This window comes from Sphaerodactylus townsendi, linkage group LG01, assembly GCF_021028975.2.
Source record: "Sphaerodactylus townsendi isolate TG3544 linkage group LG01, MPM_Stown_v2.3, whole genome shotgun sequence".
NCBI classification, from domain to species: domain Eukaryota; kingdom Metazoa; phylum Chordata; class Lepidosauria; order Squamata; family Sphaerodactylidae; genus Sphaerodactylus; species Sphaerodactylus townsendi.
The window spans coordinates 52,638,993-52,653,314 of NC_059425.1; the positions used below are offsets into that span (position 1 = coordinate 52,638,993).

Below are 14,322 nucleotides of genomic sequence, written 5' to 3' on the forward strand. Positions count from 1 at the left end.
AAGACTTGGCTGTCTGTGACTGTGTTTCCCATTCATAAAAAAGGAAGTCATTCAGAGCCTGCCAACTTCCGCCCCATCAGCCTCCTCTCAGTGATAGGGAAGATGTATGCTAAATTGCTACTGAAGAAACTTCAGCTGTGGCTTTCCCATTCTGGTGCAGTGGTGGCTGAACAAATAGGCTTTCGTAAGGGGAAATCTCCTCGGGACCACACCTTGGTGCTATTACACCTAGCCAGTAAATACTCAATCAATGCAGATAACAAACTCTACGCTGCCTTTATTTAAAGGCTACCTTTGACTCTGTTCCGACAGTACTTCTCTGGGCAAAACTGGCTGCCCTCAACATTGATGCCAGACTCCTGTTCTTAATTAGGCAACTGCACACAAATACCAGTTGCCAGATCAAGTGTTCCCACGAAGGCCTTTTGACAGACAGTATTTCAATTTCCACAGGGGTCAAACAGGGCTGCGTCCTGGCCCCCACTCTTTTCAATCTTTTTTTTAAGTGACCTCCCCTCTGCTCTCTCAGCAGTGAACAGCCATGCCCCCAAACTGGGTACATCCATGTATTAATTCTGCTCTATGCAGATGATGCCGTCCTTCTCTCTCGATCCAGAGTTGGCCTCAGATGCTTAATGAAGTGCTGTGTGGATTACTGTGAATCCAACAGACTGACAATTAATTATGAAAAAACCAAGGTTTTGGTCTTCTCTAGGCACTTTAAGAAGCTCACATGGGCAATGAATAGCACCCAAATTGAACAGGTTAAGTGCTATAAGTACCTCGGCCTTTCATTCTCCTATAACCTTTCATGGGCAACCCATAGGAAGGCCGCTCTCCTTGCTACATCTAACAGTATGTCAGCATTACTATGTTTCTTCTACAGCTGTGGCCATTCCTTTATCCCTCCTGCCCTCAAATTTTTCAATGCCAAAGTCACCTCGAGATTGCTTTACGGAGTCCTAATTTGGATTCAAGCTATTAAGCACTCCTTGAATTCCCTTCAATCCACATTTTTTCATAAGGTAACTGGACTCCCAAATTGCATGCCCTATGCTGCCCTTTGTCTGGAGTTAGGTCAAAACTCCTTGGAATCAGCCACTTGGCTGAGGGCTGCAAATCCATTTTCTCTCGGACTGTAATTCCCTGGTCCACCGTCTGCTCTCTGATACCCATTCCAACCCCTGGTTTTCCATAATGGAAGAAAAAATGGCTTCTATTGGACTGTCAGTGGATTCACTTTGCCCTTTGTCCTATTCAGAAGCCTATAGAAAATTAAAAGGTCAACTATTGGATAGAGTTCTCTACCCTAATTACCGTAGCCGAGAAAACATGCTCCCCCATGTATTTTTCTCTCCCATTTGAACAGGGCCACGGCACACTACCTGTATTGTTTAATAAACCCTGCTCAAAGGAGAGCCATAATGCTCGCCAGGTTTAATGTTATGCCTTCTGCCCGTACATGGCAGATTTAACAAGCAAGAAAAGGCTAAAAGATTTGTGCCCGTGTAATGATGGCTCAGTTGAATCTCTGGCCCACCAATTACTACACTGTTTCAGATTCAAGGAAATCAGATCCAAGTATGTGAATCTTACTCCTTTACATTTACCCGATCGCCCCGATTTATTTAGATTACACTACTTGCTGGACAATCCTGATCCTTCTCTCTGTATGATAGTGGCAGACTTTCTCCTGGAAATTACTAAATTCTAGTAGATTTCCCTCCACAACATTCATTTCCTGTACTATATATGTTTTTAATCAGTTTTTTTTACTATTGTTGTACTGTTGTCTATGCCAATAAAGGCTTGCTTGAAAATATTTTATTTTTGAATGACTACCTACACATAATATGTGAAGTTGTCTATCAAGAGGCAAAATCTTCCAAGGGTCACAACTAGACCGCTCTTGTGTTCAATTCATTATAGCAATATGTGAAAGCAGAATAGGAAAATAAAACAATGTATCCTAGTAACAGATGAGTGTATGAAATCACAACTGCAGAAAAACATATAATGTTTGTAATATGGGAAGTGGAGCTCTTTCTCAGCCCTGAGTATACAGTCTTGTTAATTAAATGCAACACAATATTATCATTTCAATGAGCTCAAAATAGCTTCCCCCTCAAACCATTAATTGTTCAGCGTCAGGTGAGCTCAGACACCTGGCTTGGGGGGGGGGGGGTGACCCTTATTGCCTTCTAGTTCATGTTTACTCTTCAAAGCAGGGCAAAATTAATTCTGCCATCTGTGTTTTATGGAAGTACCACAGGCAATGATTTCAGAAGACAAGGCTGATTAACAATTTGAGATATGCAGGTGACACCACCAGCAGAAAACAGTAAGACTTGGAACAGTTACAGATGAAAGTTAAAACAGAAAGAGCCAACACAGGATGGCAGCTGAACATCAAGAAGACAAAAGTAATGATTACTGGGGTTGGTTGACTACGCAACATTAAGATCGATGATGAAGAAATTGAAATTGTTAAAAATATTCTTTTCCTTGGCTCCATCATCAACCAAAAAGGGAATTGAAGTCAAGAAATCAGAAAGGGCAACCATGAAGATCAAGTTAATTCATGCCATAGTATCTCCCATTACTATGTATGAGTGTAAAAGTTGAACAATGAAGAAAGCTGACAGGAAGGAGGTTGATTCTTTTGAAATGTGGTATTGGGAGAGCGTTTTCCAGATACCAGGGACCACCAAAAAGACAAATCATTGGGTCCTACATCAAATCATGCCTGAACTCTCCCTAGAAGCTAAAACAACTAAACTGAGGCTGTTCTACTTTGGTCACATTATGAGAAGATAAGAGTAAGTGGAAAGACAATATAGAAAAGAAACGAAGGCAGCAGGAAAAAAAGAAGACCCAAATTAAGATGGATTGATTCAATAAAGGAAGCCATGGTTCTCAGTTTGCAAGGCCTCATCAAAGCTATTAATGATCGGACATTTTAGAGGTAATCAATTCATAGGGTCACCGTAAGTCAGAAGTGACTTGACAGCACTTACTATGTACACACACACTTGTGGCAGGTTGCATGAGTCTTCCTGAAACATTTTGGTCAGTCAGCATCTTTCCATAGTGCATTTTTCCTCTGATTTTTGCAAAAGGTCACGTTTTTACATTAATCTTTGCCTCAGTATGGTAATATTCATGCATTTACATGGAGAGCATGCCCAAATAATCATGCTAGATTTTGTTTGGGGAACAAAGTTGAATAAACCAATCCAATTATATGGAATACACATCTAACCCATATAGCACTGGGGGTAAATGACACATTTTATCCTATGTAGTATGATTACTGTAAGATTATTTCCCCAGTTTTTTACTTTGTAATCCAAAAAGTGGGTTAGAAATAAGCTGAAATAAATAAAGTAAGTTCAAATGTGAAACCCCCATCTGAAGTCTTATGTTAAACCATCTTAAAAGGGCAATGAGTCTGCTACAGTGCCACTGGAAGCAGTTACATCCTTCCAAGTCAACTGAAGTCTCAGAAGGCTTAGAAGAGCACAACTCTCCTAGGAAGGGCAACTGCTAAGGATCCAAGACTACACAGGACTCTTCTGTTTGCTACATACAGTCAAGAAAAGAGAAACAAAGGCTGGATGGGTTGGGGAATATAACAAATTACAGTGTCTAGCAGAGGCATGGGTTGGATAAAGAAAGCAGAAATAGGCATAGGAAAATATCTTTTATCTGTCAGGAGACAGAATAAGAGAAGATAAGCGAAGGCTAGACATGGGTGGGAATGGAGAGAAGAACATATGAAGGAGGTATGTGAAGCTTGGATTAGACAACTGAAAAGACCCAAAAATGCTGCAAGCTCAATTTCCCCCCACCACCTCAACTATTCTGGACCTATCTGGTTAGAACAACTTATGGAGCAAGACTACCAATCCAGATCACAAACTTAAATTCCTTCTCCAGAGCAGTAGCCATCCTTAAGCCACAACATATTGAACAAACCTTCCAATTAGTTTCATAAAACTCCATAGCTCATAAACATTTTAATAGTTAAGTCTCCACAGGGATATTATAAGAATCATTTAGAAAACATTTTTGTAAAAAAATTTCACTTGGTCACCTGGATACAATTCTTAATCATCACAACTGACTAGTGTCTTACATTGACAGTCTACACAGAGCAATGGTTTGAGTGCAACCCCTTTTGCTCCTTTTAGGGGTAAAAAGGTAAAGCAATTAAGAAAATGAACATAAAACATATCCCTGGCTTTCAAATGTCTCCTGTGAAGCAGCTGCTCAACCACCTTACAGAAATGTTTTTAGAACTCTAATGAAAGCCTTCATGTTCTCTTTAAGTATTCTGACCCTGTATTCACTTTTCAGAAATACACAAAATAGGGAACAATGTGTTTCACACTATAAATCATACAAGATATTAACATGAAATAAAAAATTTATGGTATTTTAAAGCCCTGTTAAATCAGAGAAATAAGCAAGCAGTTATTTTCATAATGTTCCAGGACAGGCAACTGTTTAATAACAATTCTCCCATCAAATAGACAGGATATCATTGTTAGTGTTGTGTTGTTTTTTTAAAAAGCATTTCTTGTGGTTACATTTTTATACCTCATAATAACCAAATATACAGCAGCTCCCAATAATAATACAAGTGATGGGAAATGTGGAAGACCATCAACACAGCCACCCTTAATGACATCCAAACTTATAGTGCCGTCATCCAAGCCAGTGCTGCCCTGTCCATGGAGAAATATCAGGGAGAAATGGCGCCCAGGGGCAACACCTGCTCCGAGTGCCCCACCCCTGCCCGGCCCCTGCTCAATGGAGGGGGGGCTGGCTCAGCAGGCCGGCAGGCCTCTGATAGAGTGCAGGAAACCTGCTGGCAAGCACTGCTTTCTGCCAGCCTTCACACCTGTATTGGAGGCTGCACCTGCTCCGATGGAGGTGGGGGTTAGCAGCCTGCCGCGGGCCCCCCAGGCGTTCCTCAACCCGAGGAGTGCCCAGCAGGCTGCAGCAGGCCACCCACCCCACACACCTCTACTGGAGCAACAAGCTTCGGTGTGTGGGGGGCGACCTGCTGGGTGGCACCTGAGGACAGGGGTTACCCCCTGTCCCTCCGGCAGGTACGCCCCTGCCTGTCCATAAACACAGGGTGCTGAGTTTCCAGGCCAACCTTTTTTCTGGAACTCAGTGGTGTCAGATGCAAGTCATATTCTAAGAATGAAATGACACCTAGTCATAGGATACTTTCTCAAATGGTGCAATGGCTGAAAAAGCTTCCAAAATAAACTGATCGTGCAGAGGATTTTGGAGTATTCCATTATCAGGTCTTAGTCTGCACTGGGTGCATATAGCCCCAAGAATGGTGAATGAACCTTGACTGGTTCCACATCTTGTTCACCCCCCACCCTGATAATTTACTTCATTTCAGTTTCTTAAATACAATGAACTTAGAAAAATATAACAAGAGAGAAAGTTTGAACCTCCCTCCCCAATGGCATGATACTTGAACATATGTTAAGCTAGTGTACATAGATTCTCACGTACACTATATTTGCCATCTGATTTTGTGGAGTTAGGTTTGGAGTCTGTTTAATTTATGGTTTTAGCTGGAAATCTTAAATGATTGTGTCTTATTCAACTTGTACACCACCCACAGCCCTTCAGGGATGGGGTGGTATATTAAATATGACAAACAAACAAATTTCTCTAAACTCAGCATACCCATACTGGAGGTGTAAAACTGTGCTCACAGCTGGCTACATAAGTGTCTAGGTGCCTATTACGCAGCTAAACTTCACTGAATAATTGATTCATCTCAATGCATACTCATTCATTCATCCATTTATCCATTCATTCATTTACTTGATAAGCTGTCCCTCCCATTTCTGGCTTGAGCAGCTTACAACATGATTTGTCTATCTACAGTCCTTGTGTAGTTCTGCCTACAGTCCTTGTGTAGAATCACATAATGATCAGATGAAACAAATAACAAAAATCAAGTGAATAGACTTTGTAATCCATCTGTTTGATATTACACATGTTAGAGCGTACACAAGATAAGCACAGATCATGGTGGTGGAAAGTGCTGTGAAGTCATAGCTGACTTATGATGACCCTGAACGGTTTTCAAGGCAAGAGACTTTCAGAGGTGGTTTGCCATTGCCTGCCTCTGTGTGGGATGACAGTGTTCTGATAGAATGGTGACTGACCCAACGTCACCCAGCAGGCTTCATGTGGAGGAGTGGGGAATCAAACCCAGTTCTCCAGATTAGAGTCCCCCACCCTTAATCACTATACCGTATTTCATACACAGATGTAAAACTGTTTTCGGCAAAGAATACTGGATAAGACCATACAAGCAAGCAACTCAGCTCATAACTGAAACATTTACCTTCTGTAAGCATATCTGGTACATCTGCTTGATACCTGGGTCCTACTCGGATTTCTCCTTTATCAGCTAGGAGCGTTTTCAGTGAAGGATCATATACCAGTGAATAGAAGAAAGTATCCTAAAATAAGCAAAAAGTTTATGTTCTTCCAAAATGCAGGTAAATTTCTACCTTCCAACAGGCATACAGAAAAATAACCAATTACTGTCTGTTCTGGAGGGACTTTCACTCTTCCATAAACAATATATTAGTACTAGGTGTTATAAGTTTTCTGGTCTGTGTGGCCGTGCTCTAGCAGTTTTTGCTCCTAACATTTCACCTACATTAATGGCTGCCATCTTTAGAGGCATATCACAAAAAACTTGTGTTTCTTCTCATGGAACAATGTGGAATGTTTTGTGTCACAGAGAGAAACACATCTTACTGTGACATGCCTCTGAAGATGCCAGCCATAGATGTGAGTGAAAAGTTAGGAGCAAAAACTACCAGACCATGGCCACACAGTCCAAAAAATCCACAACAGTGAGTTGATTCTGACCATGAAAGTTTTTGTCAGTAGATTAGTAGTTTGGGGATGCTGCTTGATACCAGCCTACAAACAGAGGCTCAGGTCTCCTCCATGGTATATGGTGGTATGTATCCAACCATTCTGTTCAGCAGAGTATAAAAGACAGTAGATATGATGTTGTAGAGGTTGAATACAAGGAACATATCAGCTCTGTGCTGGAAGATATTTACTAACTGCCATTTCCTGGCACAATTAAAGTACCGGCGTTTCTCTTAACTGGATTTGCTAGTTACTCTGTGAGATATCAAAAGGAGATCCACTTTTGAAGGCTTGAAAACCACCTCCTTGCCTGTGTTCATGGAGGGCATGGCAATTTTATTGACTGCATGCAATGGTAGAGACTAGGCAAACCTTTTATTTTCCCCATTTAAGAGGTTCATGCACTTATCCATAGCTATTTAATTCCTCCCTATAAGAACTGGCTACTGCTCTAACCCAGAGATCCATCACTTCAAAACGTATCTATTAATCACTGCTGTCCAGTGCAGAAGAATCAGGCAGAATTATGAGTTTGAATCCAGCAACTACAAAGAACCTTTCTATTCTCATCTGCAAGATTTTGACTGAAAAGCAAATTAATGGTTTCATAGCATCATCACTGTAAACCATCAACAAATACTGAACTATCACACCATACAACCATCATAAATGTCCAAAATATTTCCTACTTTATTTCCTACTAATACATACTGTAGTAAAAGCATTGTTAAATTTACTAATAATTTGCTGTTGATCTCCAATTCTTAAACATACTTATATTTCAATGAACTAGTGTACAATTCAGCCTTACCTCTTTAGCAAGATACGACAATACAGATTCTGTTTCATTCAAAAGCGCAACGCTGCATTTCCCCCTATACAATCATAGAAACAACAATAAAATGTTCAGAACTAACAATTTCTTCTTGCAAGTAACAGAGGTCAACAGATAAGTTAGCATTTGGAAAACAATTAAATCAATTATTTGTTTATAAAAAGTGACACTGGATGGAACAAATGTTAGTGACATAAGCAAATTTGTAACAGCAACAGCTGAAAGATAAATACAGTAAGTAAGGAAGAATTACATGCAATGTTTCCTGTAAACTGAGAGGCTGGGCTGCAAAGGGTTGGCCAGCAAGGCGAGTGGAGCATGGACTTAGTGCTGGGCGAGATAGGTAGGGCGCGATCTGCTGCGCGCCACCCATCTGGCTGTGGGGAGGCATGTAAGGTGAGGTGCAGCGACACAGCACTGCTGTGGGGGAGGAGGAAGTCTGGCATGGAGGTTATTTTAGCAAGTAAGGCAAGCAGGCTCGAGAGACACCTGCTGCAGCTCCTCAGGGAGTCAAGGAGGGCGGGAATACTGCTGGGTGAGCGGGCAGGGGGAGGCTCCGGTTTTTGTCCGTGTAGGTGGATGGAAAGTACTGGGTGAACCTCCTCTCTTTTTTATTTCTCTCTTGTCCTCTCTCTTTCTCTTCCTTTCTCTCTTCTCTCCTTCTCTTCCTTTCTCTTTCCCTTTCTCCCTTCCTTTGTCATTTTTTTCTTGTTTCTCTCCCCCTCTTCTCCTTCCTTCCTTCCTTCCTTCCTTCCTTCCTTCCTTCCTTCCTTCCTTCCTTCCTTCCTTCCTTCCTTCCTTCCTTCCTTCCTTCCTTCCTTCCTTCCTTCCTTCCTTCCTTCCTTCCTTCCTTCCTTCCTTCCTTCCTTCCTTCCTATATTTCCACCCAAGTGTTCCTGCAGATCCCAGTTGTTCATAGTAGGGCCTTCCCACCACTGCTTTCAGGTGCCAATGCAGCTCTATGGTGGCTGTGTGCCAGCACAAGTCAGGCATGGGGTGCTACGCCAACTTAGAATCATAGAGTTGGAAGGGGCTATGAAGTTCATCTAGTCCTACGCCTTTTCAATGCAGGAGCAGCTTTGAGCATCCCTGGCAAGTGTTTCTCTAGCCCAGGGGTAGGGAACCTTTAACACTCAAAGAGCCATTTGGACCCATTTTCCACGGGAAAAGAAAACACTGGGAGCCGCAAATAATTTTTGACATTTAAAATAAAGATAACACTGTATATATTGGGCTTTTTTACCTTTTTCTCCACTCATTCTGAGAAGCGCATGGATGCACCCACCTGCTGCCTGCAGAGCAGAGATGGGAGCCAGCGGCACCGGCCCTTGCCAGCATGAGAGAAGCCACTCAAGCAAGACAGCCTCAAACAAGGCGAGGGGAAGAGGCCCCGGTGGCCCGGCCGTGGGCAGTGGAGTCGCCAGCCTGCTGCCTGCAGGGCGAAGGGCTAGGGCAAGCAGGCTCAGCTGGAGTGGGCAGTGCAAGGGCAGAAGAGCCGCATGCGGCTCTCGAGCCACAGGTTCCCTACCCCTGCTCTAGCCCTTTGCTCATAAGGCTTGATCTCCAGACCCCTGATCATCCTCATCACTCTCCTCTGCACCCACCTCATTCTGCCCACATCCTTTTTGAAGTGAGGCATCCAGAACTGCACATAATGCTCCAGGTACTGCCCGACCAATACAATGTACAGTGGGATTATGATACCCTGTTTCCCCGAAAATAAGACACCCGTCATGCAGTAACATACAATCAAAGCACCCTTGGTAGATGGCAGCCTCTGTTTAAAATCCTCCAAAGAAGGAGACTCCACTACACGCCGAGGCAGTGGATTCCACTGCTGAAGAATCCTTACTGTCAGGAAGTTCTTTCTAATGTTCAGAGGGAATCTCTTTTCCTGCATCTTGAATCTATTACCCCTTGTTCTAAACTCTGGTGTCCAGAAAACAAGCTCGCTCCACCTTCAACATGACAATCCCTTCAAATATTTAAACATGGTTATCTTATCACCCCTTAAACTTCTCTTCCCCAGACTACACATACCTAGTTCCTAAGCCGCTCCTGATAGGGCATGGAGTCCAGACCTTTTACCATTTTGGTCGCCCTCCTCTGGACCCGTTCCAGCTTGTTAATATTCTTCACTAAGAGCTAGATGATGGTTGCCTAGTAACACCCACAAAGAACATTTGCTTCTTAAAACTACAGGTTCTGCTTCTATTATTTTGGAGGGTTAATACCCTGAGTACCTTTTAAAAAAAATTTCATATTTTTCTGCAAACCTGGGACTTTTCTCAAGTCTGCAAAAAGATGCATCTTGTTTGTTCACAGCTCCAGTCTCCATATTTAAGCATCCACAAATTTGGCCACAGTGAGAATTAGATATACTGATACCTAATACCAGTATGCAAGTGCTGAATTAAAAAAATGTTCACCAAACAAAATGTAATGCAACAGTCTTCTGGCTTTTGGAAAGGGTTGTCTAAAGATTAAATGGGGGTAGGTGGGGAGGGATGCTCAATAAGAGATCACCAATAACTGGATGACTTGGCTCCATGTGCCATGTTTTTTCTTGTCACTTGAACCACTGTTTATGCTATGATAAAATTGCATTATGGGGCCAGACAGTTACTGCGAAGGTGTAGAAGCTTTTGCCCTTACAGAAAACATCAGTTTCCTAGAAATTACACATTGCAAAGTCAGACAATAGTTACTTCCACATTAGCCACTTGGAATTGACTCGAGTTCTACTGGAGAATCTAGACACCACTAGCAGCTAATAATTGCACTGTACTGTTTTCCCATTATCTGACTCTCTTTTTTCATACTACATTTGTGACTTTGGTAAAAATGCAATACAACTGCTGATCAAAGTTGCCCTTGTGAATAACAAATATTCCATTTTGACTACTTTTTTCTCCTTCACTTTCTGTTTCCAGCTTAATTATTTCCTGTTCTATAGTACAGTACAGACCAATGTAGTAATCAGTAGTATTCTTGAATTAACTAGCAATTCTTTCCGTGGGAGCATAAGTTTGAGTATGTCTTTTAAGATTGCAAGCCAAATCCCCACCCCCCCCCCCCCCCCCCCCCCCCCCCCCCCACCCAACCCCCCCCCACCCACCCCCCCCCCCCCCCACCCCCCCCCCACACCACCCCCCCCCCCCCCCACCCCAACCCCCCCACCCACCCCCCCCCCCCCCCCCCCCCCCCCCCCCCCACGCCTCCCCCCCCCCCCCCCCCCCCCCCCCCCCACCCCCCCCCCCCCCCACCCCCCCCCCCCCCCACCCCCCCCCCCCCCCACCCCCCCCCCCCCCCACCCCCCCCCCCCCCCACCCCCCCCCCCCCCCACCCCCCCCCCCCCCCACCCCCCCCCCCCCCCACCCCCCCCCCCCCCCACCCCCCCCCCCCCCCACCCCCCCCCCCCCCCACCCCCCCCCCCCCCCACCCCCCCCCCCCCCCACCCCCCCCCCCCCCCACCCCCCCCCCCCCCCACCCCCCCCCCCCCCCACCCCCCCCCCCCCCCACCCCCCCCCCCCCCCACCCCCCCCCCCCCCCACCCCCCCCCCCCCCCACCCCCCCCCCCCCCCACCCCCCCCCCCCCCCACCCCCCCCCCCCCCCACCCCCCCCCCCCCCCACCCCCCCCCCCCCCCACCCCCCCCCCCCCCCACCCCCCCCCCCCCCCACCCCCCCCCCCCCCCACCCCCCCCCCCCCCCACCCCCCCCCCCCCCCACCCCCCCCCCCCCCCACCCCCCCCCCCCCCCACCCCCCCCCCCCCCCACCCCCCCCCCCCCCCACCCCCCCCCCCCCCCACCCCCCCCCCCCCCCACCCCCCCCCCCCCCCACCCCCCCCCCCCCCCACCCCCCCCCCCCCCCACCCCCCCCCCCCCCCACCCCCCCCCCCCCCCACCCCCCCCCCCCCCCACCCCCCCCCCCCCCCACCCCCCCCCCCCCCCACCCCCCCCCCCCCCCACCCCCCCCCCCCCCCACCCCCCCCCCCCCCCACCCCCCCCCCCCCCCACCCCCCCCCCCCCCCACCCCCCCCCCCCCCCACCCCCCCCCCCCCCCACCCCCCCCCCCCCCCACCCCCCCCCCCCCCCACCCCCCCCCCCCCCCACCCCCCCCCCCCCCCACCCCCCCCCCCCCCCACCCCCCCCCCCCCCCACCCCCCCCCCCCCCCACCCCCCCCCCCCCCCACCCCCCCCCCCCCCCACCCCCCCCCCCCCCCACCCCCCCCCCCCCCCACCCCCCCCCCCCCCCACCCCCCCCCCCCCCCACCCCCCCCCCCCCCCACCCCCCCCCCCCCCCACCCCCCCCCCCCCCCACCCCCCCCCCCCCCCACCCCCCCCCCCCCCCACCCCCCCCCCCCCCCACCCCCCCCCCCCCCCACCCCCCCCCCCCCCCACCCCCCCCCCCCCCCACCCCCCCCCCCCCCCACCCCCCCCCCCCCCCACCCCCCCCCCCCCCCACCCCCCCCCCCCCCCACCCCCCCCCCCCCCCACCCCCCCCCCCCCCCACCCCCCCCCCCCCCCACCCCCCCCCCCCCCCACCCCCCCCCCCCCCCACCCCCCCCCCCCCCCACCCCCCCCCCCCCCCACCCCCCCCCCCCCCCACCCCCCCCCCCCCCCACCCCCCCCCCCCCCCACCCCCCCCCCCCCCCACCCCCCCCCCCCCCCACCCCCCCCCCCCCCCACCCCCCCCCCCCCCCACCCCCCCCCCCCCCCACCCCCCCCCCCCCCCACCCCCCCCCCCCCCCACCCCCCCCCCCCCCCACCCCCCCCCCCCCCCACCCCCCCCCCCCCCCACCCCCCCCCCCCCCCACCCCCCCCCCCCCCCACCCCCCCCCCCCCCCACCCCCCCCCCCCCCCACCCCCCCCCCCCCCCACCCCCCCCCCCCCCCACCCCCCCCCCCCCCCACCCCCCCCCCCCCCCACCCCCCCCCCCCCCCACCCCCCCCCCCCCCCACCCCCCCCCCCCCCCACCCCCCCCCCCCCCCACCCCCCCCCCCCCCCACCCCCCCCCCCCCCCACCCCCCCCCCCCCCCACCCCCCCCCCCCCCCACCCCCCCCCCCCCCCACCCCCCCCCCCCCCCACCCCCCCCCCCCCCCACCCCCCCCCCCCCCCACCCCCCCCCCCCCCCACCCCCCCCCCCCCCCACCCCCCCCCCCCCCCACCCCCCCCCCCCCCCACCCCCCCCCCCCCCCACCCCCCCCCCCCCCCACCCCCCCCCCCCCCCACCCCCCCCCCCCCCCACCCCCCCCCCCCCCCACCCCCCCCCCCCCCCACCCCCCCCCCCCCCCACCCCCCCCCCCCCCCACCCCCCCCCCCCCCCACCCCCCCCCCCCCCCACCCCCCCCCCCCCCCACCCCCCCCCCCCCCCACCCCCCCCCCCCCCCACCCCCCCCCCCCCCCACCCCCCCCCCCCCCCACCCCCCCCCCCCCCCACCCCCCCCCCCCCCCACCCCCCCCCCCCCCCACCCCCCCCCCCCCCCACCCCCCCCCCCCCCCACCCCCCCCCCCCCCCACCCCCCCCCCCCCCCACCCCCCCCCCCCCCCACCCCCCCCCCCCCCCACCCCCCCCCCCCCCCACCCCCCCCCCCCCCCACCCCCCCCCCCCCCCACCCCCCCCCCCCCCCACCCCCCCCCCCCCCCACCCCCCCCCCCCCCCACCCCCCCCCCCCCCCACCCCCCCCCCCCCCCACCCCCCCCCCCCCCCACCCCCCCCCCCCCCCACCCCCCCCCCCCCCCACCCCCCCCCCCCCCCACCCCCCCCCCCCCCCACCCCCCCCCCCCCCCACCCCCCCCCCCCCCCACCCCCCCCCCCCCCCACCCCCCCCCCCCCCCACCCCCCCCCCCCCCCACCCCCCCCCCCCCCCACCCCCCCCCCCCCCCACCCCCCCCCCCCCCCACCCCCCCCCCCCCCCACCCCCCCCCCCCCCCACCCCCCCCCCCCCCCACCCCCCCCCCCCCCCACCCCCCCCCCCCCCCACCCCCCCCCCCCCCCACCCCCCCCCCCCCCCACCCCCCCCCCCCCCCACCCCCCCCCCCCCCCACCCCCCCCCCCCCCCACCCCCCCCCCCCCCCACCCCCCCCCCCCCCCACCCCCCCCCCCCCCCACCCCCCCCCCCCCCCACCCCCCCCCCCCCCCACCCCCCCCCCCCCCCACCCCCCCCCCCCCCCACCCCCCCCCCCCCCCACCCCCCCCCCCCCCCACCCCCCCCCCCCCCCACCCCCCCCCCCCCCCACCCCCCCCCCCCCCCACCCCCCCCCCCCCCCACCCCCCCCCCCCCCCACCCCCCCCCCCCCCCACCCCCCCCCCCCCCCACCCCCCCCCCCCCCCACCCCCCCCCCCCCCCACCCCCCCCCCCCCCCACCCCCCCCCCCCCCCACCCCCCCCCCCCCCCACCCCCCCCCCCCCCCACCCCCCCCCCCCCCCACCCCCCCCCCCCCCCACCCCCCCCCCCCCCCACCCCCCCCCCCCCCCACCCCCCCCCCCCCCCACCCCCCCCCCCCCCCACCCCCCCCCCCCCCCACCCCCCCCCCCCCCCACCCCCCCCC

General features: G+C 54.7%; 1 protein-coding gene across 3 annotated transcripts in view; it reads right to left on the bottom strand.

Moving 5' to 3' along the window:
* MTA3 (metastasis associated 1 family member 3) overlaps positions 1-14,322 on the bottom strand; it is a 228,140-nt gene that overhangs the window by 182,031 nt on the left and 31,787 nt on the right. For all 3 annotated transcript variants that reach the window (XM_048495449.1, XM_048494638.1, XM_048493832.1), the window contains exons 5-6: positions 7,745-7,808; positions 6,389-6,506 (exon numbers count right to left, since the gene is read on the bottom strand). In XM_048495449.1, coding sequence (XP_048351406.1) covers positions 6,389-6,506; positions 7,745-7,808 — 182 coding nt within the window. The remainder of the gene's footprint in view (positions 1-6,388; positions 6,507-7,744; positions 7,809-14,322) is intronic.